The 27887-nt window shown below is 34.4% G+C and overlaps 1 protein-coding gene and 1 long non-coding RNA gene across 4 annotated transcripts; one reads left to right on the top strand and one right to left on the bottom strand.

The window, feature by feature from the left end:
- Positions 1-7494: 7494 nt before the first annotated feature.
- Positions 7495-9717, bottom strand: LOC125665633 (clumping factor A-like). The gene is made up of 3 exons (XM_048898377.2): positions 9614-9717; positions 9280-9377; positions 7495-9057 (listed from the first exon to the last, which is right to left on the bottom strand). The coding sequence occupies exons 2-3, from the start codon at positions 9344-9346 to the stop codon at positions 7889-7891; spliced, it is 1236 nt and encodes a 411-aa protein (XP_048754334.2). The 5' UTR covers positions 9347-9377; positions 9614-9717; the 3' UTR covers positions 7495-7888.
- Positions 9718-10133: 416 nt separating this feature from the next.
- LOC125666428 (uncharacterized) lies at positions 10134-19050 on the top strand. Of its 3 annotated transcripts, none has more exons than XR_007366664.2 (3): positions 10134-10821; positions 17461-17563; positions 18908-19050. It is a non-coding gene; the product is annotated as an uncharacterized LOC125666428 (long non-coding RNA). The 3 variants fall into 3 exon arrangements; XR_007366666.2 differs by lacking the exon at positions 10134-10821 and adding an exon at positions 10831-11012; XR_007366665.2 differs by lacking the exon at positions 10134-10821 and adding an exon at positions 16911-17134.
- The last annotated feature ends 8837 nt before the right edge of the window (positions 19051-27887 follow it).

The following is a 27887-nucleotide window of genomic DNA, read 5'->3' as shown; positions in this document are numbered from 1 at the left end:
TCAGATTATTAGCCGTCAGTTACAGCTTGTATTGCTTTAAAGCAGTCTGCAATTCCTAGTAAATATTTTTTTTCAGTATTCCAAATTAGCCAACCTTTTCAACATGTAAATTGAATTTTGAAACAAAAGGGAAGATTAAAAACGCATCATACTGAGTTTTAAAAACTGCATGAAAATGTCATTTTTTTGGTGTGGTTTTCCTTATTTATACAAATGTAACGAGAACTACCGATAAAGGAAAAGCACTACGCTGTAATTACTGAATTCATGTACATCAAATTAATTTGTAGGTAATTTTTAGAAAATCGTTCAAAACGGGATACTGATAAACCCCAATTTCTTACAGTTTATCATAATTAATGCTACGCTCGTGGAACTAATTACACGCAATATAATAATGTTTGAAATCACACACAAAGAAGCACAACTCTATAATCCGCATTTTTTTAATTCACACAATACAAAAGACTTTATCTCTGTAAAACGAATATTAGTACATGCAAGAATATTCCCAAATAGTTATTCCGGTGAACCATTGTAGGAATCGCACCATTGACTTTTACATTTATTTGTGAAACACATTATCGTATGATTTTACCAAGTTGAATATGATTTGTCGATAGATATCCTACCCCGAATTCAATATAATCTATCGATAGATATTCTACCCCGAATTTATTATAATTTGTCGATAGATATTCTATCCCGAATTCAATATAATTTGTCGATAGATATTCTACCCCGAATTCAATATAATCTATCGATAGATATTCGACCCCGAATTCAATATAATTTGTTGATAGATATTCTACCCCGAATTCAATATAATTTATCGATAATATTCTCCCCCGAATTCAATATAATTTGTCGATATATATTCTACTCCGAATTCAATAGAATTTGTCGATAGGTATTCTACCCCGAATTCAATATAACCTATCGAGAGATATTCTACCCCGAATTCAATATAATTTATCGATAGATATTCTACACAGAAACCAATATAATTCGACGATAAATATTCCACACAGAAATCAATATAATTCATCGATAGATACGCAACACTGAATTCAAAAGCACATTTTGCTCAGATTACCGTTTCCTGTCAGGTGTGTAGATTATTTTCTACCAGCGACACGAACAATTAAGATTCTCTCTCTCTCTCTCTCTCTCTCTCTCTCTCTAACACGTTCCCAGCTGGACATGTTATAACTAGTGATGTTGATATTGTTGAAAACGAGGACCTGAAACGACTTATTTTAAGATATCCTAAATTCAGAGAACCTTGGTCTTTTAATTGGCGACAAAACGCCATCTCTTTTTTGAATCATATTGAAGATTATGCCAGAGGATGGGCTAAAGAGGGCAAAGATAATTAGAAGTTGTCAGAATGGATGAAAAGTGTAAGAGGAATATCAGAATCCCGTATTAAACACATCAAAACAAAAGTACGTACCACCTATCCTTCTGTGTTGAGTGAACAAGAAGTGATCAGGGAATTCGAGAGAGTACACCAGGAATATGTTTTGGTTTGAACCGACAAAGTTTGTATTGAAATACCGTACAACGTTTTTTCCGCGGGTCTAAAATTTGGCGATTTGCTGACTTAAAGGTATGCTTATACTTTTAGCGTAGTCAATTTTGATGGACAAGAAAGAGTTATCTCTATTGCAAATACTGAGGTCGCAATTGGGTGCCTATTTGGCGTGTGAAATTTTGGTGGAAAGCTATCTAACCACTTAAACAAGCCAAATTTATAACCCCGAGTAAAAAAACCGTTATACGGTATTTGTATTTATAAAACATTGTCTTTGTTTCTAAGGTTCATCATTACAACTGTATTTCAAACGAATTTGGCATTATTTCCAACTTTTGTGGTCGTACTTGTACTCCATCTTCCCTTTCAAAAGATGAAAGTCTACAAAATCAATCTTTCAGTTCTAGACACATTCAATATCCCGGTCAATGGGATGGGTGAATATGAGTTACAGTGTACCGTACCTATAATGGATTCCTAAATCAGTAAATGTTCTACCAAGATCCTATTTTTGCTCGTCACGAAAGTATTACCAGCTGTAAAGGAGAAACATCAAACGTACTGTGCCACAACATATGCCAGACGTGATTTAATCAAATGTGGATTCTTCAAAATTCATCAAAATTGGTACCGCATAAATTTTACATTATGACCCCTGTGTCGAGACCTCTGCTTGTGGACTGTTAGTCGCCGAGGGTCTTTACAGCTCAGTAGCTATACATGTAAGTACTCCTTTACTAACTTGAAAATACGGATGTATATTCAATTGCTGTGATAAAATTTAGAAATTCATTTCAAAATTAAGGAGTATCTCCCCCATGCATAGCTCTTTTCCTTAGACGAATTTGACTCCACTTTTTGACACTCTGTTTTCCCCTAAAATAGCTCTTACAAGTATATTGTTATTTCGGATTTCAAACATTTCGGTTGAGCATCACTGAAGAGACATTATTTGTCGAAATGCGCATCTGGTGCATCAAAATTGGTACCGTATAAGTTTTATATTGTAAATAATCCTGAACAATTTTTAGTAAAACTTTTCTCAATTCAGCAACATCAACACCTGTGCCTTTTCAACACTTTACATGACCATTCCCTACGATGAATAAAAGATTTGACGTTATCACACCGTAGGCAGTTGCACAAAATTAGAAAAAAGAAATACATGTATTCAAATTTAGGGATCATTCATCCAAAAATTTACTTTGTTAAATACCACTCTGATTTCACACAAAGGTACTCTAACGTTGAAATAAAAATATGCTGGAGTTCCTCATCGACAATATCTTCGTGGTCTTTAGTGATCAGGTCTTCCAACAGTCTGTTGGAATTCCCATGGAGAAGAAACGTATTCCTTTGGGATTTAACCTGTTTTATATCCTCATGAGGAAGAATTTACTCAAAACCCTCTATATGAGAAGAAATTCTTTTGCTGTAGCCTTCAACACGACATTTAGATATATCGACAACATTTTATCTAACAACAATAATTTTTATTCATGAAAGGCGAAGATAACGAACAGGGATCAATTTCATAACTCTTATAAGCAATACAAATAGATAGTTGGTCAAACATGGACCCCTGGACACGCGAGGGCTGGGGTACGGTGCTTAGGAGGAGTGAACATCCCCTGTCGACCGATATGAATATTCGATATATCCCAGTGAACTCGAAGTGAAAGACAACATAAAGTCCTCCACATCTGCTTCGTACTTACATGTATATATGCTATTGAAAATAGATACCAACGGCAAATTAACAACTCAACTTTATGACGAACGGGGTGATTTCAGCTTTGTCATCGTCAACTTCCCATATTTATGTAGCTACAGTGTATATTCCATTATCACCTGCATATAGTGTTTATATCTTTCAAATGATTGGATACGCAAGGGTTTGTTCAACGTTTCATCATTTTCTAAAATGAGACAGGCTACTGACAAACAAGTTGAAGTTGCAGGAGTTTCAACACTCTCGTTTAAAGTCAGCATATCGCAAATTCTATAGTCGTTATAACGATCTAATTTGGCTATACAACCTGTCATTGGGTCAAATGCTGTCTGACGTTTCATACCAATTGCTAGGCCCCTTTTTATTACGAATTACTCCGTTTACTTGATCAAGATATGGGACTAACGGCGAATGTGAACGGTCAACAGTACATGATTATTCCTCCCAGGCACCTGGTCCCACTTCTGGTACAGTACCAGCAACGTTATTCTTGACATGATAAACGATAGAACACGATACACGCACGATAGGATAGGATACACGCACGATACGATAGGATACATGGTCAACCTGATAAACGCTAAACCTGATAAACGATCTTCACGATAGACCTGATAAACGCAAAACACGATAAACGATCTTCACGATAAACGGAAAACCTGATAGAAATGTTGTAAATTTTGAAACAAATTAGACAGAACGAAAGTTTGATACGTACAAAATAATTACATTATGTTGATAACAATATTGAAGGATTTCAATATTCAATATATACTTAAAGCATATAATTTATTTATCCACGGTTGTACATTTATTTTTTTAAAATTCTATTTATGATTTTTTAACGTCATTACAGCTACAATGTATTATCCGGAAGCTCAACTATATACGGTATTGAATTCATTATTTGATATCTATATGAATTTTCTCAGCCGATGATTCTTAAACGTATATTGTCACCTTGAATGTTTAATATATGAATCACACAGGGAGTGATTGAATTTAATCTTGCTTAACGTCTCGCTCGAGAATATTTCACTCATAAGGAGACGTAACTATGACCGGTGAAGAGCTTTTAAATTTAGGCGTATGCTTGGCAATTACGGCCATTGAGCAGTGAGGGTTTTTTTAGCGTGCCACACCTACCCTGACACGGGGTGTCTGTTTTTAAGGTCATCTCCGAGTACCCGTGGCATTCACACTTGATGCCGAGCGTTTAGCAATTAAACAGGGAATTAACAAAATGTAAAATAATGTAGTGATATCATGCTTCAATAGCTCTCTTATTCTAATGTATATTATCTTGGAAATCAAATAAAACCAAGTAATATTTTGTGTGTAGCGAGGAGGGGGTTATTTTGCATCAAGCTCTGAGTTCACCGCTCATTCAACAACTACAATTATTTTCATAATGACCACTTTAAATATAATCCACTGCACTACACCATATGCTCATATGTTAGATATGGCTACACTATGAGTGATGATTGATAGTCATAAGTAATTGGAACATATTTATATGAATTGATATTTTGTAAACAAAAACTAAATGAACTATTAAAAACATATACGAAACCCGGCTTGATTTAAAGTCGCAATTTAGAAAGGCTTTAAAATGTTTGTGTTTAGCATGTAAAAATTCAAATAATCATCAAAACCAGCATAAATTTCCAGTATCTACACATACGACTATTGGTATATGTGTACATGTACAAATAAAAAACAAAACAACGATGACAGCTGAATCATGCCCAATTGAGCAGAACTGTGGGAGATGCAATATACCCATGCACTCTTTTAAATCTTAATCTTCTAAATGTGTGCAATACAATGTTCCTGAGAATGTTTACTGTCAAAACACGAGTGATGCACAAAATCAGATAAGAACGTGCACAAGTTCAGTAGTTGGTATATAAGTTGAATACAGGTGAACAAAATCGGAAGAAAAAGAACCATTATTAAAATATATGTAATAAACAATGTAATTTACTGATTTTTCCTTTCAGATCGGAACTTCCTATTTCTCTGTTAGTGTTAATTACAAATAATTGTTTCTAGACAAGGAAATGTTTATGAACTCCAGATGAAGGAGCTTTCAGTTTTACTGTCCTCGGTTTGCTCGGGAAACCACTGCCTACTTTCCAGTCTACTTAGAATGAAATTGTGATCAATTTTCACCCTCTCTGGACAGACATACAGCTCTTTTTCTGCCTTAAAATCGACAGTTTTATGTTCTCTTTCAAATATACTGTCTTTCCTCGATTCCTAAAAATAGCTTCTTTAACAAAACGAATAAAGCTTTCGGAAAGTATCTTATTTTTTCATTAGATTTAATATACGATCCCGATAGTTTCCGAAGCTACACGATAAACGATTTTCACGATAAACGGAAAACCTGATACACGCAAAATACGATACACGATAGACCTGATAAACGCAAAACACGATAGAAAACGGAAAACCTGATACACGATAGGATAGGATACACGCACGATACGATAGAATACACGCACGATACGATAGGATACACGCACGATAGAGCAAGATAGGAATGTCAAGAATAACGTTGCGGGTACTGTATATCCAGGGATCCGTGTTTGCCCAACTCTCTATTTTGTATTCCACATAGGAGCTCTGAGATTGATCACTGTGTCTTATCTTCACCTTCTCATCCAATAGTAAAAAATAGTAACTTTTGAGATGACCCCCTATAGAATCGAGTTTGCAAATGTACATTTTTAAGTCATAGAATGATTGATATAGTAGCAAAAATCCAGGCAAGAAATTTTATCAAAATAGTTAGGGTAGAAATAATCAAACTCGGCTTCCCTAAGAAGTTTAGTAACAAGGGGAACAATTAACGCCTGGTGTAATTCCATTTAGAAAAGAATAATATTCATGATTCCATTCGCAACTCACCATATATGTCCATAGAGTAAAAAGAAACTGTTGAGTGTTCCGAATATGTGTGTATCATTTCATCTAACTGATATAGATGTACAAATGTATTTTGTCTCCGGGAATCAGTCATTTTACAGTGATTTACAGGGAATGATCAAAATATATGTTGATTTACACAATGGTGAAAAATCAGTAGAGATATACTAATCTCGCTTAAAGTCCGCATTTCGTAACTTCTATGGTCGTTATAATGATCTAATTTACAAATACAAACTGTCATTAAAGAGAATGCTCTCAAGCGTCTTTCATATCAGTTGGTAGGCCGTTCTTTACATATTGATCTTGACTAGGATTGTTCCGTTTACATTTAGTAATCAAGAGATAAAGCTTACGACGGGTGTGACCGGTCAACACGGGATGCTTACTCCTCCTAGGCACCTGATCCCACCTCTTGTATGTCTAAAGGTCCAAGTTTGCCCTTCTCGTAATTTTGTATTCTTTATGAGAGTGATCACTTTTTGTTTTCATCACTTGCTCATAAGCAGAATCAGAAGTATTTTTCATTTTCGTTTTCAAATTCACGATCTTTGATCAGCACCTTTGATGGAGGCGTTCTGTAGCAATAGGTAGTTGAAAGTTCGTGTTTTATATTGTTCCGGAATTCTACATTACTGAAAGTATTGCATTTTCTTTATGCAATTAAGATCAAATTTTTGTACCTGTAGTTTTCACTTCATTCATGGCTTTCTTGATTGCTACTTATGGCATCCCCTTACTAAGATAATTGTAAAGATTTGACGGCTCGTGATTTTGACTACGGATAACTCCGTTTACCTGATCAAGTCATAGGCCTCACGGCGAATGTGACTGGTCGATAGGAGATGCTTACTCCTCCTAGGCACCTGATCTCACCTCTGGTATATCCAGGGGTTCGTGTTTGCCCAACTCTCTATTTCGTATTACTTATAGGAGTTATGAGATTGATCACTGTTCGTTATCTTCACCTTTTATACAATAGAGCTTAAATACAAATGAATATTGTAAAGCTCACCACTTTATCACACATAGCTAAACATGGTTCTGATTAATCTTACAATATCCAAAATATGAATAATACATTTATCCAGATAGTTCTAACCTTCGTCAATCAAGAATAATACATTATGGCTCGTGAGATCACTATGAGCAGTTACTAGCTTTGAGACCCATATTGCTTGTGGAGATGAAAGCAAGTCCACATATTCTAAACAATTTAGCTTTGCAAACTTTGAAAATTAGACACCTTCGACATTTTACAAGTTGATTGAGAGAAGAAAATACAAGATTATGTTCAATAATTTATTGAATTGCATTCTGTTTACACAACAGCACTACGTGAGGTAACAACAACAAAACAATACAAATATACACTAACACAACTAAAACTATTATTATGCATAAGATATGTTTTCAGGGTCCTTTAAATGCAAAATTTATATCGAAAAATGGTGTTCTTAATAATTTTTTGAATTTATAACAAATATCATTCCTCATAGAGACAGATAAGTGTCAGCGTCATCGCTTTAAAACAAATATCTTATTATTGTATCGCTCCAACTCGTATTGTACCAATTAAAGGGACCGACACCTGAAAACATGAGAACTGGTTCTCTGATATTAGTCTACTGCAGTGAAAATCAGTCTTTGATTGTAATTGCGAAAAAGTACTATGGATGGATCTATTTGTCGTTGTCTATTGTATAATCACCACCATTACCGCCATCACCACCACCGTTTCCGCCATCATAACCGCCATTTCCGCCGTTTCCACCATTTCCGCCGTTTCCACCATCTCCACCGTTTCCACCATTTCCGCCATCATAGTAACCATTACATTCTGCACCATTGCATCCTTTACCACCATTCCCATCTCCGCCGTTTCCATCTCCGCCATTTCCGTCTTCACCACTGCCAGAGTCGGAATCGGAATCGGAATCGCTGTTGGAGTCACTATCGGAGTCGCTGTCAGAATCGTCACTGCCATCTGACCCATCAGAGTCGCCAGATCCAGATCCGTTGCTACCATCACCAGATTCGCCACCATCGGAGCCACCGTTACCATCGTCATCACAGTCGTCATCCCCAGATCCGTTGCTACCATCTGATCCGCTTCCGCTGCCTGATCCAGATCCGCTTCCTGATCCATTGCTATCAGATCCGCTATTGCTGTCATCATCATCATCACAGTCATCATCATCACCGCTGCCAGATCCATTGCTACCAGATCCATTGCTACCAGATCCGTTGGAGCCGCTGCCAGAGTCATCATCATCATCACAGTCGTCCTCATCGGAGCCTGAGTCAGAGTCGCTATCGGAGTCGCTATCGGAGTCACTGTCGGAGTCACTGTCGGAGTCACTGTCGGAGTCACTGTCGGAGTCATCACCATCATCATCATCATCGCAATCATCATCGTCATCATCATCATCATCATCATCGGAGCCTGAGTCAGAATCAGAGTCAGAATCAGAATCAGAATCATCACCATCATCGTCACAATCTTCATCGTCGTCGCCGCTAGATTCAGAGCTAGAGCTAGAACTAGAGCTGGAACTAGAGCTGGAACCTGAGTCTGAGCCAGAATCATCATCATCATCAGAACCGTCAGAACCTGAGCCATTTGATCCAGAGTCATCATCTCCAACAGAACCGTCACCGTCGTCTCCACCGTCTCCACCGTCGCCACCATCTCCGCCGCAATCTCCTCCATTGCAATCTCCACCGTCGCCACCATTTCCGCCGCAATCTCCTCCATTGCAATCTCCTCCACCTCCGTTACCTCCTTCGTTTCCATTTCCGCCACATTCTACACCCTCGCATGGGTCATAACATCCTGGATCTACACATGCTGAAATTATCAAGAAATGTTTCTGTATCGTTGTTACTTAGCAACATAATTCTCAATATCATCTATTCAGGATCGATATATTACTATGAAATATTTTACAAATCACTTTAAAAAATAAAATGTACTGGAAAAAATCCCATTTATCCTTTTATATAGGTAATATGAACGTTATTTATTTTGGTAATTATTTGGTATTATTAATCATAACAACTGGAAACTTACCTAAGGGTGCGCTTTGTGCCAATGCTATAAAGCAGGCGAAAGCGAAAAGAGTCAGACACGCGCGCATGATTCAAATAAACCCCGCTGTATTTCCTAGTCTGCAAACAGAAAATGAGAAATCAAATTATTATTTTTTTTAATTTTAAAATTTATTTGATAACATTTTCTGATATGTTTGAACATTGAATTAAAACGATGGCAATTCTTTTTTAATGTTTTGCGGATAAGCATTGCTAGTTTTAGAAATAAAGAATAGTACTTGCAAAAAGGACACTTATATTTCATGTAATATTATTTTCAGAAAATGACAGAAAAAACAATCAAACTTTCTTACCAGCACTGCTAGTTTTCCAACGGCTGTTTATGATTTGCAAGCTTATTGCGTTCTGACTTGACTGGTCTAAGCCCAGGGTTTATATAGCAAGTTTGGGAATGCGGGAAATCTGATTCGCTACTACAATTAGCATTTTCGTGCGCTGCCAATTAAGCCAATTAAAGAAAAAAATAGCCCTAAGGTGCTACAGACGTGGGAAAGACAAATACAGAATGGTCGTCAGTCATAATGTACAGGGTTGTGCGAAAGTTCATATGACCGAGGTATCTTAAGCATTCACATATTAGAAGTAGCCTTAAATTTTAACAAATATGACTTAATTTATCTTAAAGTCTCATTCCTTTTCTTCTTTTTTCATATTTTCTGTTAATAGATGCTCTTATGTTTAGAGCTTCTGTGACAAGTTTTTTTTATTGTAACCTGACTTTTAGTCACACGCATCTGTTCTTTTCAAATCTAATTTTCAATAAAGTGTCATAACAAATGTACATTAATTTTCAGGAAACATCGTTGTATATGATAAAACCTCTCATTTTCTAGCAGCTAAACACTCTTGGGTTGGGATAAATAACATTTCTTTAGATTCTTGCTATTGTTCTCGTTGAAGGAGGAGAAAATGACCCTAGTGTTTGTTCATATGATGAAATTATAAGAAATTATCGAACAATAAAAACTACACATACACAAACATGATCGGTTTTAAAATATCCCTTAATTTTTTTTATTAATGATTTTTTATTTATTTTTTAATGTATAATGTAACGTAATTAACCACTTCGCACAACATATGGTATATTTGTGTCAAAATATTGATAAACTAATTATTTTCAAATATATTGCATCAAAGAACATAAGGGCATTTATTGTGGGAATGATATCGTAAAAACTAAAACATCGGATGCTAACACTGCCTACATGTATAAGAGTTTTAGGTCATTATCTGATATTACTTTCGGCATGTCCTGTAGTTTCAAATTGAAACCCTTCGTAAATTATGGAAAATAAGGTTAAAAATAGTTTGTAGGATAGAAAAAGGACCCTTGTTACCTGTCAAATCTGCGTCAAAAATTTGACATTTAACATATCAAAATACAAATTAATTTCTCATTAACAGGTGATCTTCCTATTAGAGTTAAATTTAGACTCTTTCCTGAATTGATGATACCCTGTGTTCAAAGGAAATCTCCTTGTGTGACGACGCCATAACGGTAAAGTCTTTGTGCAAAGGTTCCCTACATAAAATCATTTCTTAACATTTAAAAAAGAAAACAATTCTAAATTAATGTTTTGAATCTTTTTTAAAGAAAGTACTCCGTTTTCCTTGGATTAAGCTATTGTGGTTTCATTCCTTTTTGTGGGATCGAATTCCGTGGCTTTGCTTAAAATGAAGAGGTCGTTGGTATGTAAATTTGTGCACAATTAAACTTTCTTTTCTTTTATATGAAAAAAATGTACTCTGGTTGATAACTTGATTTTTTCCCCCGCTCAACTGGGTAAAAACAACAACAAAATTTGTACTTAACGAAAAACGGCGAAACTATAGTCCAACCTATAGAAATATAATTTTGCTAACTGAATGAAAACATCTGGCAAAATTCATTGATTATACCTTTTCATGATTATCATAACATTTGTCATTCTGGGAGAGTGATAGATTCCTACAAACTAACCATGAAATATATTACAATAGAACTTTTTGGTGTTTCTGGTTTACTTTATTTATTTTTTTTTTAATGTTTAGGGGGAGGTGGGATGTTACTGCACAGAAAATATATAAAGTGTGAAGTTTTTAAATGTATATATATATATATGCGTTCATTACTGGTATTTAAACTTTTTGATATTTTCAAGTTCACCAAAACGTGTTCTTTATTAACATTTAAATGTAATATCTAACTTTTGTTTACAATCATACCTCAAAAGACCAATTGATTTATATGGGAACAAAAGTTTTACTAAATTTAAAGAACATCTTCACATTCTTTGAATATTGAAAAAGGCAGACATGTTTTAAGGAGTGCGAAACTTTGTAAATTATGTAACCCTAATGATATGGAAAATGAGTTTCATTTTATCCTGAAATGTCCGTTTTATATTGATTTGAGAAAGAGATATACCAAACCAAGTGTCTTTAAATTTGTTAAGCTTCTTAGTGTAGATAATACTAAAGAACTCAATAACTTGGGAAAATTCTTAGTACAAGCTGTGAAAAGACGAAGTTTAGAGTTGCATTATAGTATTTTTTAAATAGCATGTGTGATTTATAATGTGATTACATTGTATTTGTAATTTCTTCTCCTCCTATTTTCTCCTGTCCACTCACCCGTTGTTCCCATATGCAGTAAGATATATTGTATATAGATATATGCACTAGATGTATTCTTATTAGTTGACAATGAAGAATTGAAATTTTTAAAACACCATGGGTTACGGGACAGTTTCCTGCATCTATGTATCCGTGAAATCAGTATCAAATAATTTAAACTGTCAAGGACATAGGAGATTAATTGGATACGCGAAACTGATCATTTTGGTGTGGTCCTGAATATCAAATATCGTTAGAACATTTTTAATCACAAATGCACTCTGAGCTGGTCATTACTATTGGGGACTGACGCATTGTAAACATTCCACAATATTTTACTGCGCTGACTTTACGCTTTCATACATAAAATGCAGGTACGGTTTTCAAACCTTACGAATAAAGTTCATCAAATTCTTAAGAAAAGCGTAACATAATTCAAATTTTCTATTGTCCATTGTTAGAAAGCGACAAAAGGCATTAAACTAAAATATGCGTATATTTTATGTACGTAGTCCCTTTTCTTCTATATACATCAATTCTGCGTTCTCTGGTGAGTAAGAGGCAAATTAATACTATGTAATCTATAAATAGTCGATTGAGAGAATTTTCGTATGCCTTTTCATTTATTCAAACAAAAGATCCCCCAGTTCAATGTCAATTCATTGAGGAAACGTAATACATATATATGTTAGTGCATGTGTTAGAACGAAGCTATTGTTACCTTCACGTGACCGTGACTTACCAAAAACATAAAGATTCAATTCAAACAATATCATTTAGAAAAAAAATGATCAGTAACTAGTTCTAAATGTATAACTGATTTCCTAGGCTTTGAAATAACTATGTTTTATGGATGAAAGCAAAACAACAACAAAAATAATTATAATTATTTCAGATTCTCATGACACATGTGATGTTGTAAGGACACCTGTCCTTTTTCTGTGGTAATCTTATAAATGTAAGATGACATTCTAACTCGTGCACCATTTTGAGACAGCTTTATCTAACCATTGGGGGGGGGGGGGGTCCTTATATTATTGGTGTCATAGTTTAGGGTTTTAACTGAAAATAAAGCGATAGCCATCAAATATACATCATCAATGTTTCTTCGGAAAGTTTACAGACTGTATGAGTGCGTAAATATGAGGCAACTGTTATTGCTCAGAACTTCCTCTCCAACATCTAAACAGGTTATAGAACGTATTTAGCAAGTTCAGAAGGATACCAGATAAAATTAGAACTGTCCTCAATCATATGGAATGGATATCAACATGTATTCTCCTTGTCTTGCTAGGAAAATGGCTGATGGTGATAGATTTTATATTGCTTAACGTCCCTTTCGAGAATCTTTCACTCATATGGAAGAGTCGCCCTTGCCTGTGAAGGAAGGGTTCCGAAATTTACGATGAGCAAGGGCTACTGAAGACCTTTTCTAACCCGGATCCCCACGGACCGCAAACATATTAGAGGTTTTAAAAATTTCATTTTATTTATAAAATACCATATCTTTATTAAACTTTCTCATACAGAACATGAGCCTATTCAGCTTTAAACCTTCGTAGAATGAATTGTTCAGATTATCTAAAGCATCACACTTTATTTCATTTTATTCAAATGATATCAAATTTTGAATCATTCAAAATTCTACAATGAATTGTTCAGATTATCTAAAGCATCACACTTTATTTCATTTTATTCAAATGATATCAAATTTTGAATCATTCAAAATTCTACAATGGTAAGTTATCTATAAATAGTTTCCATACATTTAAAAACTGTTTATGAATTTGACTTCAAGTGACAATGACTTTATTTTCGATTTCCAAAATGTTTCCAGTTGTATTGTTTATTACCAAGAAACGCACGGTTCATAGGTTTAACGTATATACACAAAATAATCTGTACAATGATATGTTTAACATATAGATCATGACATAATTATGAAGATTATGCTGAATAGTAATAATAATACGATTTTCTATTGATGAAAGCGTCAATAATACATGTTATATAGTATGATAAATGATGTACAATGATAATACATAACATTTCTGTTTTTAATTTAGGACACCTTATAAAAATAGTGTCCAAATTCACATAACTATATGATAATATCTGTAGACAACAGTTGAACACGTTTGAAGGAAGAGGGATTTTAATAGTAATATTTCTTTATGTACATTTTCTTTTCTTCAACATAAAATTGGTAGATCAAGACCATAAACTCAGAATAGACTTGAGTCTAAATTTCAAATCCAGCTTACTTTTGAAATAATTTTCATAGATGAATAACATTTTCAGTATGTGATTGCATTTGAATTTTTTATAAACCTGCAGGTTTTTTTAAACATATGTGCTAGATAAAACAAGTTGATGGTACAGGGATTTCAACAGTCTCGATTGAAGTCAGCATTTCGCAAATTATATGGTCGTTATAACGATCTAGTTCGTCAATACAACCTCGCATTGGGTCAAATGCTGTCTGACGTGTTTCATACCGATTGTTAAGCCGTTCTTGACACACTGATTTTGACTGCGGATAACTCCGTTTACCTGATCAGGATATGGGGCTCACGGCGGGTGTGACCGGTCAACAGGGGATGCTTACTCCTCCTAGGCACCTGATCCCACCTCTGGTGTGTCCAGGGGTCCGTGTTTGCCCAACTATCTATTTTGTATTGCTTGTAGGAGTTATGAGATTGATCAATGTTCGTTATCTTCACCTTGCATATAAGTAATCAAAATGTTGACTTGTTTATTCTCAGTTTATGGTTTTGGGGCCCGAAAATGAAACTCATCTTCAATAATTGACAAAAAACAATCTACAAAGCTTTTCACTTCTTGGTACATGTATATTATAAACTCTTCCACTTCGAATTTCTAAATGTTGATAAGTTTAACGATATTTACTTATATTGTACATATTTATGTATCTGATGCTGGTTTTGTTTGATAAAGTTGTAGTTTGAAACTATAGTTCAAATATTTGTATATATTACATTTAAATAAAGTTTCAAAATAACAAAGAACTTATCATTTAACCTTTGTTTCACCTCCCCAAAAACTGGTTTTCATTAAAACGTTCTTTACAAATCCATGAATATCCAAAACCGAAGGTATTGGTCAACTCTTTTGATAGCCAACAACAAAAAGTATACAACTCACATACACCCAGCATTTCTTGATATGCATTACTTAATATATAATTATCACTTTGTTTCACTGATCCTACCTCTGGTGTGTCCAGGGGTCCGTGTTTGCCCAACTATCTATTTTTGTATTGCTTATAGGAGTTATGAGATTGATCACTGTTCGTTATCTTCACCTTTATAGGAGTTATGAGATTGATCACTGTGTTATCTTCACCTTTATAGGACTTATGAGATTGATCACTGTTCGTTATCTTCACCTTTCATACAGTGCTTTCTTGACACCTTTTTACATAACTTTACATCTGTAGTTTGCTATACTTCCGATATATGTATCATATAATGAACATTCTGTTCTTGCATTCAAGTACAATGGCTTAATTTCTTGCTACATACCTCGTTTTACTCTGTGCAGCTAGTACTGTTAGTAGAAATAGGTTTTATGAAATTTACTATTAAAATTTAGAACTATTCCTAGGTAACTAAAACTTTCCACAATATCAATCAGCTACACAGGGTATGTACACACTTTTTTCATATGATTATGAATACGTACGTCATTGAGGATTCCATTTTGTGGAGTTCCTCAACCAATACAAGAATCCCTGAGATTAAAAAAAAAAAAAATTATGGCAGTTAACACTTATGTGTTTCAGAAAGCGAACTTTATATTAAAATTGCTACATAATCCCTGTACCTTCATTACCAAAAGCTGGCTTACGACAGATGGAAGATTGTTTTGAAAAAATTAGTTCCCACGAAATAAAATTCAAGAGTGAAGACTAAAGATTTTCAGTTGATAGGAAAGGCCATACATGCATTTGATATCATCAGTTGTTATGAAATTAGATACACGTACATGCATGTTTGTAGATAAAAATTATCCATCAAAAATCCCCCTTTTCACATTCAAAAAAGTGAAAATAACAGTGGTAAAGTCATGATCTTATAAATCATATAAAAAATGCAAAAATACCCCCCCCCCAAACCGGATCTCTAGAAATGCTAGAGGTGGGAACAAGTGTTAGGGGTCATACCACATGTATAAAACTGTGAAATAAAGCATTTTATACAGAAAACAATTATAAATCAGAAATATGTAGATCTATACATCAAGTAGTTTATGTTCATATCGACAAGATAGGTGCATCATATGTTGGAATTATCAGTTACTATTTGGAATAAAACCACGAGTTTCTGTTAACAGATCCCGCCATGCAATTCAACGAAATCGCCATGCTTGTGAAATGTTTCAACAGTTATTATAATCTATGAAATAAGTTATGAGAAGCGCGTGCATTTCTTCGGGACAAATGTCTATCATCGCGGATGTGTTCTAACAAAGAATGACGTTTTCTTATTTATTTTTTTCTTTTACAAAAGCTTAAAGACTTTGTTTTGGTGATCGGGGTAGTGATAAACAAACAGATATTGGTTAACCATGCCTGAAATACACATGCTTGTAGGAGTTATGAGATTGATCACCGTTCGTTATATCAACCTTTCATGCATAGAGCTCTGTATAGTTCCTTATGATATAACGACAAAACTCCAATGCAGAATGTATTTGAACATGATTTTTAGGGGGTCTTATAATTCATCGGTCAAATACAATTACAGATAGAATGATGTATGTTATCACTGCCAAACAAACACGATCAAATACTTCTAACCCTGATATTTCCATGGAAGGCAACTTTACAATTATTTTCCGTCCCCTGTAGTGATCAGGTAAAAAAATATATTGGTTTTAATCCATAATTCTGTTTTAAATGGATAAAGAATAAGGAAAATGCATTCTTGAAAACGTATCTAAACCTCGAAACTACTATGCATACAAAACTGTATGCAAAATAGAGTTTATGTTCTTTAAAAATGAACGCTAGGATGATAAATTGCGCAAGGTCCGCAACGTCTTCATCCAACACGACATATGCAAATATTACATATGTCACCTTTTAAAGTTCAGAAACCCTTGATATAAATAAAGCAATGTCAGTCTAATACAATTAAATCTTGTTTTTCGACTTTATGAATTGTTATCCAAACGGATACGTAATGAAAAAGGTAAAACGTGATGCATTTAATTATAATTTTACAAGGAATAGCATTTTAATTCTGCGCTGAGAAAACGAGTTGTCATATTCTAAAAAGAGATAGATGTTTTAAAAAAAACGTCATTCATTTTAATATTTCGTGACCATTAAAATGTTTCTATTTTGTTTTGATGAAAATGTATATTGCAATGAAAAAATCCATTCTAATGGATGTTTCTTTTCTGGCATCCCCGTATGCGTATTTTAGATAATGCTTTAAACTGACTGCTGGAAAGTAAAATCTGTGTTTTATTTCTTCGTGGCAACTAAATTTATACAATCCTTAATGTTTGATAGGATGACCAACATTCTTCGAAAACTAACCGAATGCAAGTGAACGGCGGGTGAACGCTGATCACGAACGAACCACGGACACATGACTAAGAATGATAAGTTAATGGTGAGATATATCAAAGCTATTTTATCAACTGCTAAAAATTCAAGTTTGCTAAGAAAATGTTTGATATCTACATATAGCCATGTTTTATCAATGACCTAATGCTAAACCAATTCATATTTACAAACCTACTATCACTATATTTTAAACTCATCAGAATAACTAATCTGTGTAAATAAATGTGTACTACAGGTTATGTGTAAAATACCACATCACTAAAACAAGCGTTAGCGGATACGGCGTGGTGAAATATGATTTTCCTTGATAGAAGCAATGGATATAAAAATCTGTATTGATGTCTTGTCTGGTTCGGATAGAAATTAAAACACACGTTTACGTTGTCGATAGCAGTAATAGAATGGTAAAAGAAAAATGAATGAGTGCAACAAGAGCACGGCAATGCGATAAGCGCGGGAATCGGAGGATGACGGACCGTGGAAGGAATATGGAGTTTTAGCAGCAGTAGATCGTTACATTGAAGACAATCACCCCCCCCCCCTCTCCCATCCGGGGTATAAACGTTAGACATACGTCCAATACGAAACATCCGTTCGCATCCTCTGTGGATAACATACCAAAGTTAAATCAAACACACATACATGTACATACTTTATTCATTTTCCAGAAAAAATCCGTTTAACTCAATTGGCCATACTTTCGCTTTTATCCCCTGACTGTGGGTGAAAATGAGAGAGGGCCAATGTTTTTATGATGGGGTAGTTGGCATATAGGTATGCCGTGTGGAAATCAAACAGGTATTTCATCTTATCTTATACAATCCTCATTCCCAAACAAATAACCCTGAAATCATGTTCTAATGGTATTAAAACGACAGGATCACTCTGGATGATAAAAGTGAAGGTAACACACAATTATCAATAAAGGAGAAGGTCACAAACAGTGATCAATAAAGGTGAAGGTCACAAACAATTATCAATAAAGATAAAGGTAACAAACAATGATCAATAAAGGTGAAGGTCACAAACAGCTATGAATAAAGGTGAATGTCACAAACAATGATCAATAAAGATGAAGGTCACAAACAGTGATCAATAAAGGTGAAGGTCACAAACAGCTATGAATAAAGGTGAATGCCACAAACAATGATCAATACAGATGAAGGTCACAAACAGTGATCAATAAAGGTGAAGGTCACGAACAACTATAAATAGAGGTGAATGTCATAGTGATCCATAAAAATGAAGGTCACAGTGATGAATGGTATGAAAATAATTATTTTAAATGCACTGATCTCGTGTTCGTGTATGTCTTACAATTGATGTCTCGTAAACCAGTACGTTTATGTTAAAGTCGATTTGATAAGGTACTTATTCTTGTCTATTTCAGGCAGACGAAAGGAGAGCACAAGAAAATCCATGACCTTTGATCAATCTATTGGCTCATATAGGCTCATGATACTGAGGCAAAATATATGATTGTTCAGTACCTGTATGTAGATGACAATGGAAATAAATCCGTTAGAACTTGTTTGCAAAGACTTGGAGTGTTTAATGAGAAGGAGAGACTTTGAAGTCAATTTGAGTTGATTGGTTACGGGGCAGAGTACCACACGTAATTGAAGCATCTATATTTGTTTCCTGTACTTTGCTGCACAGATAGGCGGATCTACTGGCATTAAGAATTATACCTTTCAGCAATAGGGATTTCAGATTATATTGTAATGTATAGGGGATATTTTGTGCAATTTTATTGACCTATTGTCAGTAACCATATTGACAATTATAAATGTACGAAAAGGCATACCAATGTTTGGTTACATATACAATTTATAGCCTGTTGTTTTACATGCAAAGTGTGTTTTATTGCATGGTTGTCCCCATTATGTTTTGTATGGCTTGAACCGATGAATTGAACTCATATATACTGAATAGTCAAAGCTACAGTGTGTTAAACCTGATCTTTTTGCATTCTTACGATTTATTCGCATCTACTAGTTTTGTCTAACATAAGCAACACTAATCAACCGGTCAACAGGGGGTGCTTACTCCTCCTAGGCACCTGATCCCACCTCTGGTGTGTCCAGGGGTCCGTGTTTGCCCAACTATCTATTTTGTATTGCTTGTCGGAGTTATGAGATTGATCACTGTTCATTATCTTCACCTTGCATCCAATTAATTGTTACACACGTCTTCTAACACTATAGATACAAAACAATTAATGTAATTAGACTGCAATTTAAAAAGGACTTTTTCCCCCATTTAATATACGGAAAAAAATCATCAGACGAGAGAGTTTAAAAGAAGGAACCTTGTTAGCTCTTTGAATTGCACAATGAATTAAATGCAAAGTCCTACCTTCAAAGTTGATATAGAACTGAAAAAAATGGGGAGTTTAGATTGAATTTTTAAATTATTGGCAAAAATACTTTTATTAACTATACAAATTTTGGGGTAAATTGATATAGACGTTTTGAGAATCGGTGTTCTGTTTAGGGAAAACCCAACTCGTATCTACCAAAATAATGAATTTACGAAATTTGAATTAGTTTCAAGTATCTACTACTTGTATCGCAAATTACAACACTAGAGATGTATTATATTGACAATACATTGGATGTATATTTAATTGCTGTTATAAAATTTAGAAATTCATTTCAAAATTAAGGATTATCTCCCTCATGCATAGCTTTTATCCTTGGACGAATTTGGATCCACTTTTTTGGCACCTGTTTTTGGCTATGTTTAGCTCTAAAACTCTCATAGTTATTTCGGATTTCAAAGATTTCGGTTGAGCATCACTGAAGAGACATTATTTGTCGAAATGGGTATCTGGTGCATCAAAATTGGTATCGTATAAATTTCACATTGGATAAATACAAACTGTAAAGAGGTATAGATTTTGAGGGTGTTGATTAAAAATTATTCTCCCACCCCAAAATGTAGTCTTTACCAATCTCTTTCAAATTTTGAATCAAATTTCAACTGGATGGATTTAAGTACTGAATATGTCTGACAAATGAAATAAGTGCATATTGGACCAATAGCACCCTGTACAGGTGCGCTCAAATGCAGAAGAGCTAATGTTCTTAAAGTGCATAGTAACAAAACAATTAAGATTTAAGTTAAACAAAACTTTTCTGATTTACATATACTTATACTACAAAACAAATATGGATAAACATTTTACAAAAACAAGCGAGTCTTTCTGTGAATAGATACGAATTACCATTCTGCACAGACAAACGTGGTGAGTCAGTACAAACTGCATTAGACAATGGTTATAGCAGTGGATATATCGCCGTTTTATTATCTTTTATACGTCGGTCTGTATGCAAACTATCTGTCGTGTGCAAATTAACCGAAGGATTTATTGCTCTAGACTGTAGTATATCTTTTAAATGTATATTTCAAAATTCGATAAGAGAGATATATTAAGTATTTTGCAGTCACATTCGAAGTCTGAATCCGCGACAGAATGCCAGCTTAGTTCTATTTTGACTTTGGTTTCACCTCACGACCATAAGAAGGATTCGTGTTCCAAATTCAATGTGTGTGGTTTTATTTTTTAGACATTATTTCAAAGTGTCACAGATATGACTTCTTAGAAATTTATTCCAGAGTATAACAAATGGCATTGCTTCTTATGCATACAACGTCCTCACTGTGTAGAAGTTATGCTTTGCAGCAAACGTTTTATTCCAATGAATTACTGACTCAATTTTCTACCGAGTTCAAATTTTAAAACAAAAGTCTTCCATCAAATAATATTTCATTATGGCTGGTAAAATTGGAAATCAAAACAAAAATATGAGACCGGGAAAATTTGCAAAACACGACAAACGTAGTCCCAGTATATTGCCAGCACATGTAATTGTGCATGGAGGCAAAAACACACTTCAATTGCAACACCCCCCCCCCCGCCAAAGTCTCGAGCATCTAAACCTCGGACAGCCAGTTCCCGCTGAATTCTCGAGGATCAACAGCATCTTGCACTCCCAAATCCTCGCCACATTCTTATCATCAAAACCTCACACTCCTATACGAAACGATTACACGATAGTTTTCTTCATTTCGAAGAAATTAATTGGAACTATGATTATCAGTACCCAAGTGGTTTTGTAGAGAGTAGGGTTAGTTCAAGCCTTATACATTGTACGCCGTAGTTTTGTCTAAACAGTGCATGAGATATAAATACAACAAACAATACAAATCAGCGGAAACAATTTGAATATCAATATAAATCTTTGTGTGTAGAATTGTTTACAACATTGAGCTACATGTAAATGTATTCTATTAATAAATAAATAAATGTACGCATGCATACTCTCCGCAAAAATATTTAAAAACGTGTATTGTTGCAAACTATGATTTGAATGAAACAAAAAAGGGCTACATGTATTTCAAACATCCCCACTTGGTATAAACGTATTATTACGTATACTATAATTATTGGTGGCTTTCAGAAATGAGAAGGCATATATTTCTGTTTATTAAAGGCAATATACATGTGTATCTTTCCTAATCATTGTAGTATATAAAGAATAATTCCAAGACGCGTTTGAAATGAATGATTTATATCGAAAATCATCAATGCTAAAGAGGTGTGTGGTTTTAATCATGACATTAAGTAGATCCATAACATAGAGCGCTGACAACCACACAAAAGTACCTATGATTTATTGGGTTCCAGGTAATTATTTACTCCTCAAGCAAAAAATCAAACCATGGACCAGGACGTGTTGTATTGTGTATTTCCAACAGTCAAACAGTTCATGGATCAAGCTTACGATCAACAAATATTGCACTATCTATTACCAACAGCCAAAAAGTTCATACATGTAAATCAACAATCAGAACGTGTTGCATTGTCTATTACCAACGGTCAAACAGTTCATAAATCAAATCAACGATAAACACGTATTGCAGTGTCTATTTCCAACAGCCATAAAGTTCATAAATCAACGATCAGCACGTGTTGTATTGTCTACTATATACAGGGTTATTTTCACCATGTGTTATTTTCGCCCTTCTATATGGCAGACGGTTTCGCCCTGTTTTAAATTCGCTCTAACGCTCTAACACCGCTGTGTGAAATGAGAGATAGGTGGAAGACAGCTTTGCCCAATCTTAAATTCTCCCACTGACAACAAGGGTGAAGGAAATAAAAACAAGGGCGAAGATTTCCCTGTATATAGTATTACTAACAGCCATAGGTTTTAAGTATTCACAAAGAAATTGGAGGACAATAATTATACTAAGGTAGGACCGTCCTTTCACGTTTCCAGATTAAATCTAAACACCGACTTTGAACTGCCAGTTATTCAAGGAAAGGAGAAAGTTTGCAAAGGTTTATATTTATAGAACTATTCTGCGTACATGAGTTAAACTGTCTGGAAATGTCTTAACCTTTACAAATACACGTATATTTCTAATACAGCGGTGTATCGTCCTCCATTTCTATGTGTAGGCAAATGTGAAAGCCAGAGGCCTACGAGGAATAAGGATCCCCTGTTGACCGGTCATACCCGCCGTGACCCAACCCTACAGTTTGATCGGGTAAACAGAGTAATCCAAATCCAAAATCAGTATGTAAAGAACATCACAAAATTGGTATAGAACACGTCAGCCAGCATTCAACCCAATAACAAATTGTATTTGCAAATTAAATCATTATACACTGTATAACAACCATAAAATTTTGTGAATTGCTGACTTTAAACGAGACTGTTGCAACCTCTGTATCATCATAGTATTTTTCAGTAGTTTGTTTCGATTTTTAAATTGATCATAGGCAGAACAAGCTCTACCGTATCGAATCAGTTGAGACACATAAACACCATATTCATATGAAGCAGAATTTATTCGGAAACTTCTACGTGAGAAGAAAAATATCTTTTGCTGTGGCCTTCAATTCGACATTTACATAAAATTTTATTTTTCAATTCTTATTGTTGACAATGCTTAACTAAAGTATTACTATTGGTCAACCAAAATTTGAATATCAGTTGTTGAGTTATAAGTGAGATACGGCACTTGCAATTCTTTATTATGTAAACAAGGATCGTGCCATGTTTTTGTTTACATTAGACTGTTTAATAGAAAATAATGTGTTTAAAACAAAATGTGATGTGCCAAACACTAGAAAATATTAAATTGTGTTAAGAATTCACTTATAAATTCAAAAACTCTGCTTTAAACGAAACTTTTACTAGTTTATTTAACCTATGTAAACAAAAACATGACACGAGCCCTGTTTACATAACAAGGACTTGTGACCTCTGTATCTCCCATGTACCTTGACTACTGACGTTCAAATTGTTGCTGATCATTCGTAATACCTTAGTTAAAATTTCTAAACATTAAAAATTAAAAAAAATAGAATTTTAAAAAGCTCAAATCGAGTCCATGTCCTAGAAAAATGAATATATTGATTGAAATAAACAACAACAAAAATCCGGCTCTTGAAATGGTTCAAATTTATTTTGTATACTGTGTAAAATAAAATAATAATTTAAAAAAAACAGCGTATGACCTATGTAAGAAATGTCCAGCATCTACATGTACGACTATCGACACACTGTACATGTATTTACAGGTATGTACAGGTATGCACCAGTAAGAAACAAGGATCACAGTACGGAGTCACTGCCCACGTGCACAGATATTTGGGAGATGCAACGCCCATGCAACTTTATCAAACTCCATCTTCTAAAAATATGAAATTCGATGTCGTTGAGAATGTTTGCTGTCAAAACACGGGTGATACAGAAGATTTGATACAAGATCAGTAATAAGTAGAATACAGGTACGAAATATCCTGAAGGAAACACTAAATATTGTAAATATTCTAATTTATTGATTTCTAAGTAACTTCCTATTTCTCTATTAGAGTTTATTACACATTATTGTTTCTGGAAAACCAACTGCTCATGAACTTCAGATGAAGGGGTTTGAATTTGACCGCTATCAGATTTACTGTCCTCGGTTTGCTCGACAAACCACTGTCTACTTTCCAGACTAGTTAGAATGACATTCTGTTTAAATTTTTACCCTCTCTCGAAGGACAAGTGGCTTTTCTTTAACCTTATAGACGTACTCTCTTTCCTCGATTTCTAAAAACATCTTCTGAGACAAAGCCAATAAAGCTTTGGGATAGTATCGTACTTTTTCATTACATTTGAATTATGATCCCAATAATCTCCGAAGTTACACGATAAAGATTTTCATGATAAACGGAAAACCTGATACACGCAAAACACGTTAGACGATAAGACACGATGGACGACAAACTTGATAAATGCAAAATGCGATACGATAGGATACACGCGAGATACGATGTAAAATGTAAAGATAAAGAGCAGTGACCAATCTCAAACCCTATAAAAAATATAATCAAGAGTTGGGCAAACACGCACCCCTGTATATACCAGAGGTGGTATCGGGAGCCTAGGAGGGGTTAGCATCCCCTGTTGACCGGTCACATCCGCCATGAGCCCTATATTTATCAGATAAACGGAGTACTTCGTAGACAAATCAAAGTGTAAGGTACGGCTTAAAAATTGATATGAAATACGCCAGACAGCATTTGATCCAATGACAGGCTGTATTGGCAAACTAGATTGTTATGATGACCATAGGATTTGGAAAATGCTGACATTGAACATCACAACCATATTTTACTACACGACCACAGTACATGTGCGTAACAACGACAACATTTTACTTACATTATTTCATTTCTGTCAACCAGCAATTTAAACTAAGGTATTTGAAAAAGAAAGAAAGTAATCATCTACAAATATTTTTATATTCGCAACTGTGCCCAAAGAATATCAGAAAAACAATTTTGGTAATTCGCAGTTTGTTTTTGTTTTACATCACATATGAAAGAATAACAAGAATACCATTGCGTGAATTTGTCATTGATCAAACTAACAATTGACTAGAAACTAAAATTGCATATTACATAATCTTATATAAGACATATTGGTTGGACTTACAATGTACATCAGAGAATTGACTGATAACTACAAGATAGAGTTTAAAACAAGATGACAAGTCATATGATACAAAGTAGCCCAGCCAATGAAACCTGTCCAAATGCTTAAAACACTAAATAGAGCAAAAGGTGCATATTCACTGTAGGATCCTTTGTATTTTGCGAAATCGCCGTTTAGCGTAAATTCGCAAGAACCGGAAGTTGCATGTGCTCTCCTCGGTGATACGTAAAAGGAGATATGTATCTTTCTTTCGATGTAATGGTTGTGCAATTTATACGTATGTAAATATTTCAGGCATTATCAGTACAATATCGCACAAACGAGAAAAAGCTTGATTTCTATTGTTATATTTTTTTTTACAAACTTAAAAACATTGGCATCTATGAAAGTGCACACATCAAGATAAGCTTTAAAAATGTATAAAAACTCTTATCAAATAACACGTCTTTCTTAACCACACAAAAAAAAAAGGATTCAGAGTGGTTGGTTTGATAGTTTCACTCATAACTAAGAATTTGATGAGTCTAACATGTTTTTTATGAAATGAAGAGACCTGTATTTAAATTTTGGTTAGACTATGTTTCACTTTAAAGGAACATGTGTTTTAAATTAATTTAACAAAAATTTTAATTAAATAATATGGCAGGCAGGATGATTGATCCCGGTTCGTGTTACTGGAAATTACATTTAAGACTTTAATAAACGTCATATTTTGCTCGGTGAATCCGCATCTGAGACAAAAGTGACAAAAGTGACAGCATTGAAATTAACTTAAAGAACATTTTCTACGTGACATTTTATATTGAATAAAACACATTGCTTCCTTCAAAGAAATCCTGTGCATCTATTTCATATAATTCTAAGTTAACTGTACTTGTAAGAAAATGAACGTCCGTATTGTAATGTGGTGTAAACCCTAGATATTGCTTTGGGGACTTGTAACATGTATTAGTATTACAGAGTGTCAAAAAGTGTTAAATAACAACACTATTAAAAACTGAGAAGAAAATAAAAATCATCCGTCCTTAATAATATATCATAATTACTATAACTTCCTGTACTTTACCACGGCTTTATCATTGTTATATTAAATCAAAGTATCTAAAATATTTGTTTGCTTTTACTTACATTCATTTGACATTTCAACAGCGCTTCCCCCACAAACAAGGTTTTTGATTTACTCCAGAATTCTTATTGTTTACATGGGAAATGAATGTGCATTATGGGTAATCAAATGATTAGAAAGTGGTTAACTCGGTTAACAAGGTGTTAGCTAAGCACTGTGTTAAGTTGCTTTTGAAAACACAATTAAACAATTGCGTTAGCTGATCGCGTGTTAGGACTTCACATTGTGTTAAACTTAATCTCTGTTATTACTAACCAGCTTTCTAAAAACCGGGCCATGTAATATGAAGATATAACACAGGTTCTCAGGGATACCATATCCTCCGGAGGGTTTATTCAACATTTGAGTGGACTGTCACTTTCCTCCAGACGCAGTGGATTCAATATTACATGGGCGCCATGTTGTGGCATTTCATCCACAGTTTATGTCGTCTCAGCATGAGGGAATTCTCGAAGGGATGTACAGACAAACAAACAAACAAACATGATAATGCGCATCACTATACATGTATATTGAAATATAGTCACATCGACTAGCAGTAGAATCAACACAGCCTTATATCAGACTATAAATTATTGACATTTTGCCAACAGCTGTGAAATTTGCTTTCGTTTAATATTGTTATATGCAACTTTCTTTCAACGTTTATTTTTCTCTCTCTCCAAACCATATAATTTGATGTTAAATTTACAGCTGTGAAAGTAAGCTTGGATTGTGGTCTAGGTAATTCCAGCGTTTTAGGTATGTGAGAATTTCATATTTCATTGTCAACATCACCTTGTTACAGACTAGATTTACATTTTTTCTAATTCCCCAGCACGTGTGACCTTTCTCGAACGACATGGTCTGCTTACTAGGTGACAAAAATTGATATTCAAAGGAAACAAATGAGGTGGTTCTCCTTTTACCATATTGCAATGTCTAAAGGACATTGTTTTTCCAGAATATATTACTTCATAATCCCAGTAGTTAGATATTATGATGTTACCATTTTCATCACGTTTCTGGATAACAGCGTATTTTCATAAAACCCAATGACTGATGAAGTTAAGGAAGGCTTTGCATACAACAGTATTCTATTAAACACATAACCTTTAGGATGTTATATGAGCATACATCCAAGCGACGTTGCAATGGTCATTGCATGTACATCATTTGTTGGCAGTTTTTCTCAATGAAAGGCGAAGATAACGAACAATAATATGATGTAATCATACATATAAAAATTAGGGTACCGCGAC

Source organism: Ostrea edulis, chromosome 10 (assembly GCF_947568905.1).
Source record: "Ostrea edulis chromosome 10, xbOstEdul1.1, whole genome shotgun sequence".
Taxonomy (NCBI): domain Eukaryota; kingdom Metazoa; phylum Mollusca; class Bivalvia; order Ostreida; family Ostreidae; genus Ostrea; species Ostrea edulis.
The sequence above is the reverse complement of the archived record's forward strand: the minus strand, read 5'-3'. Positions and strand labels throughout refer to the sequence as shown.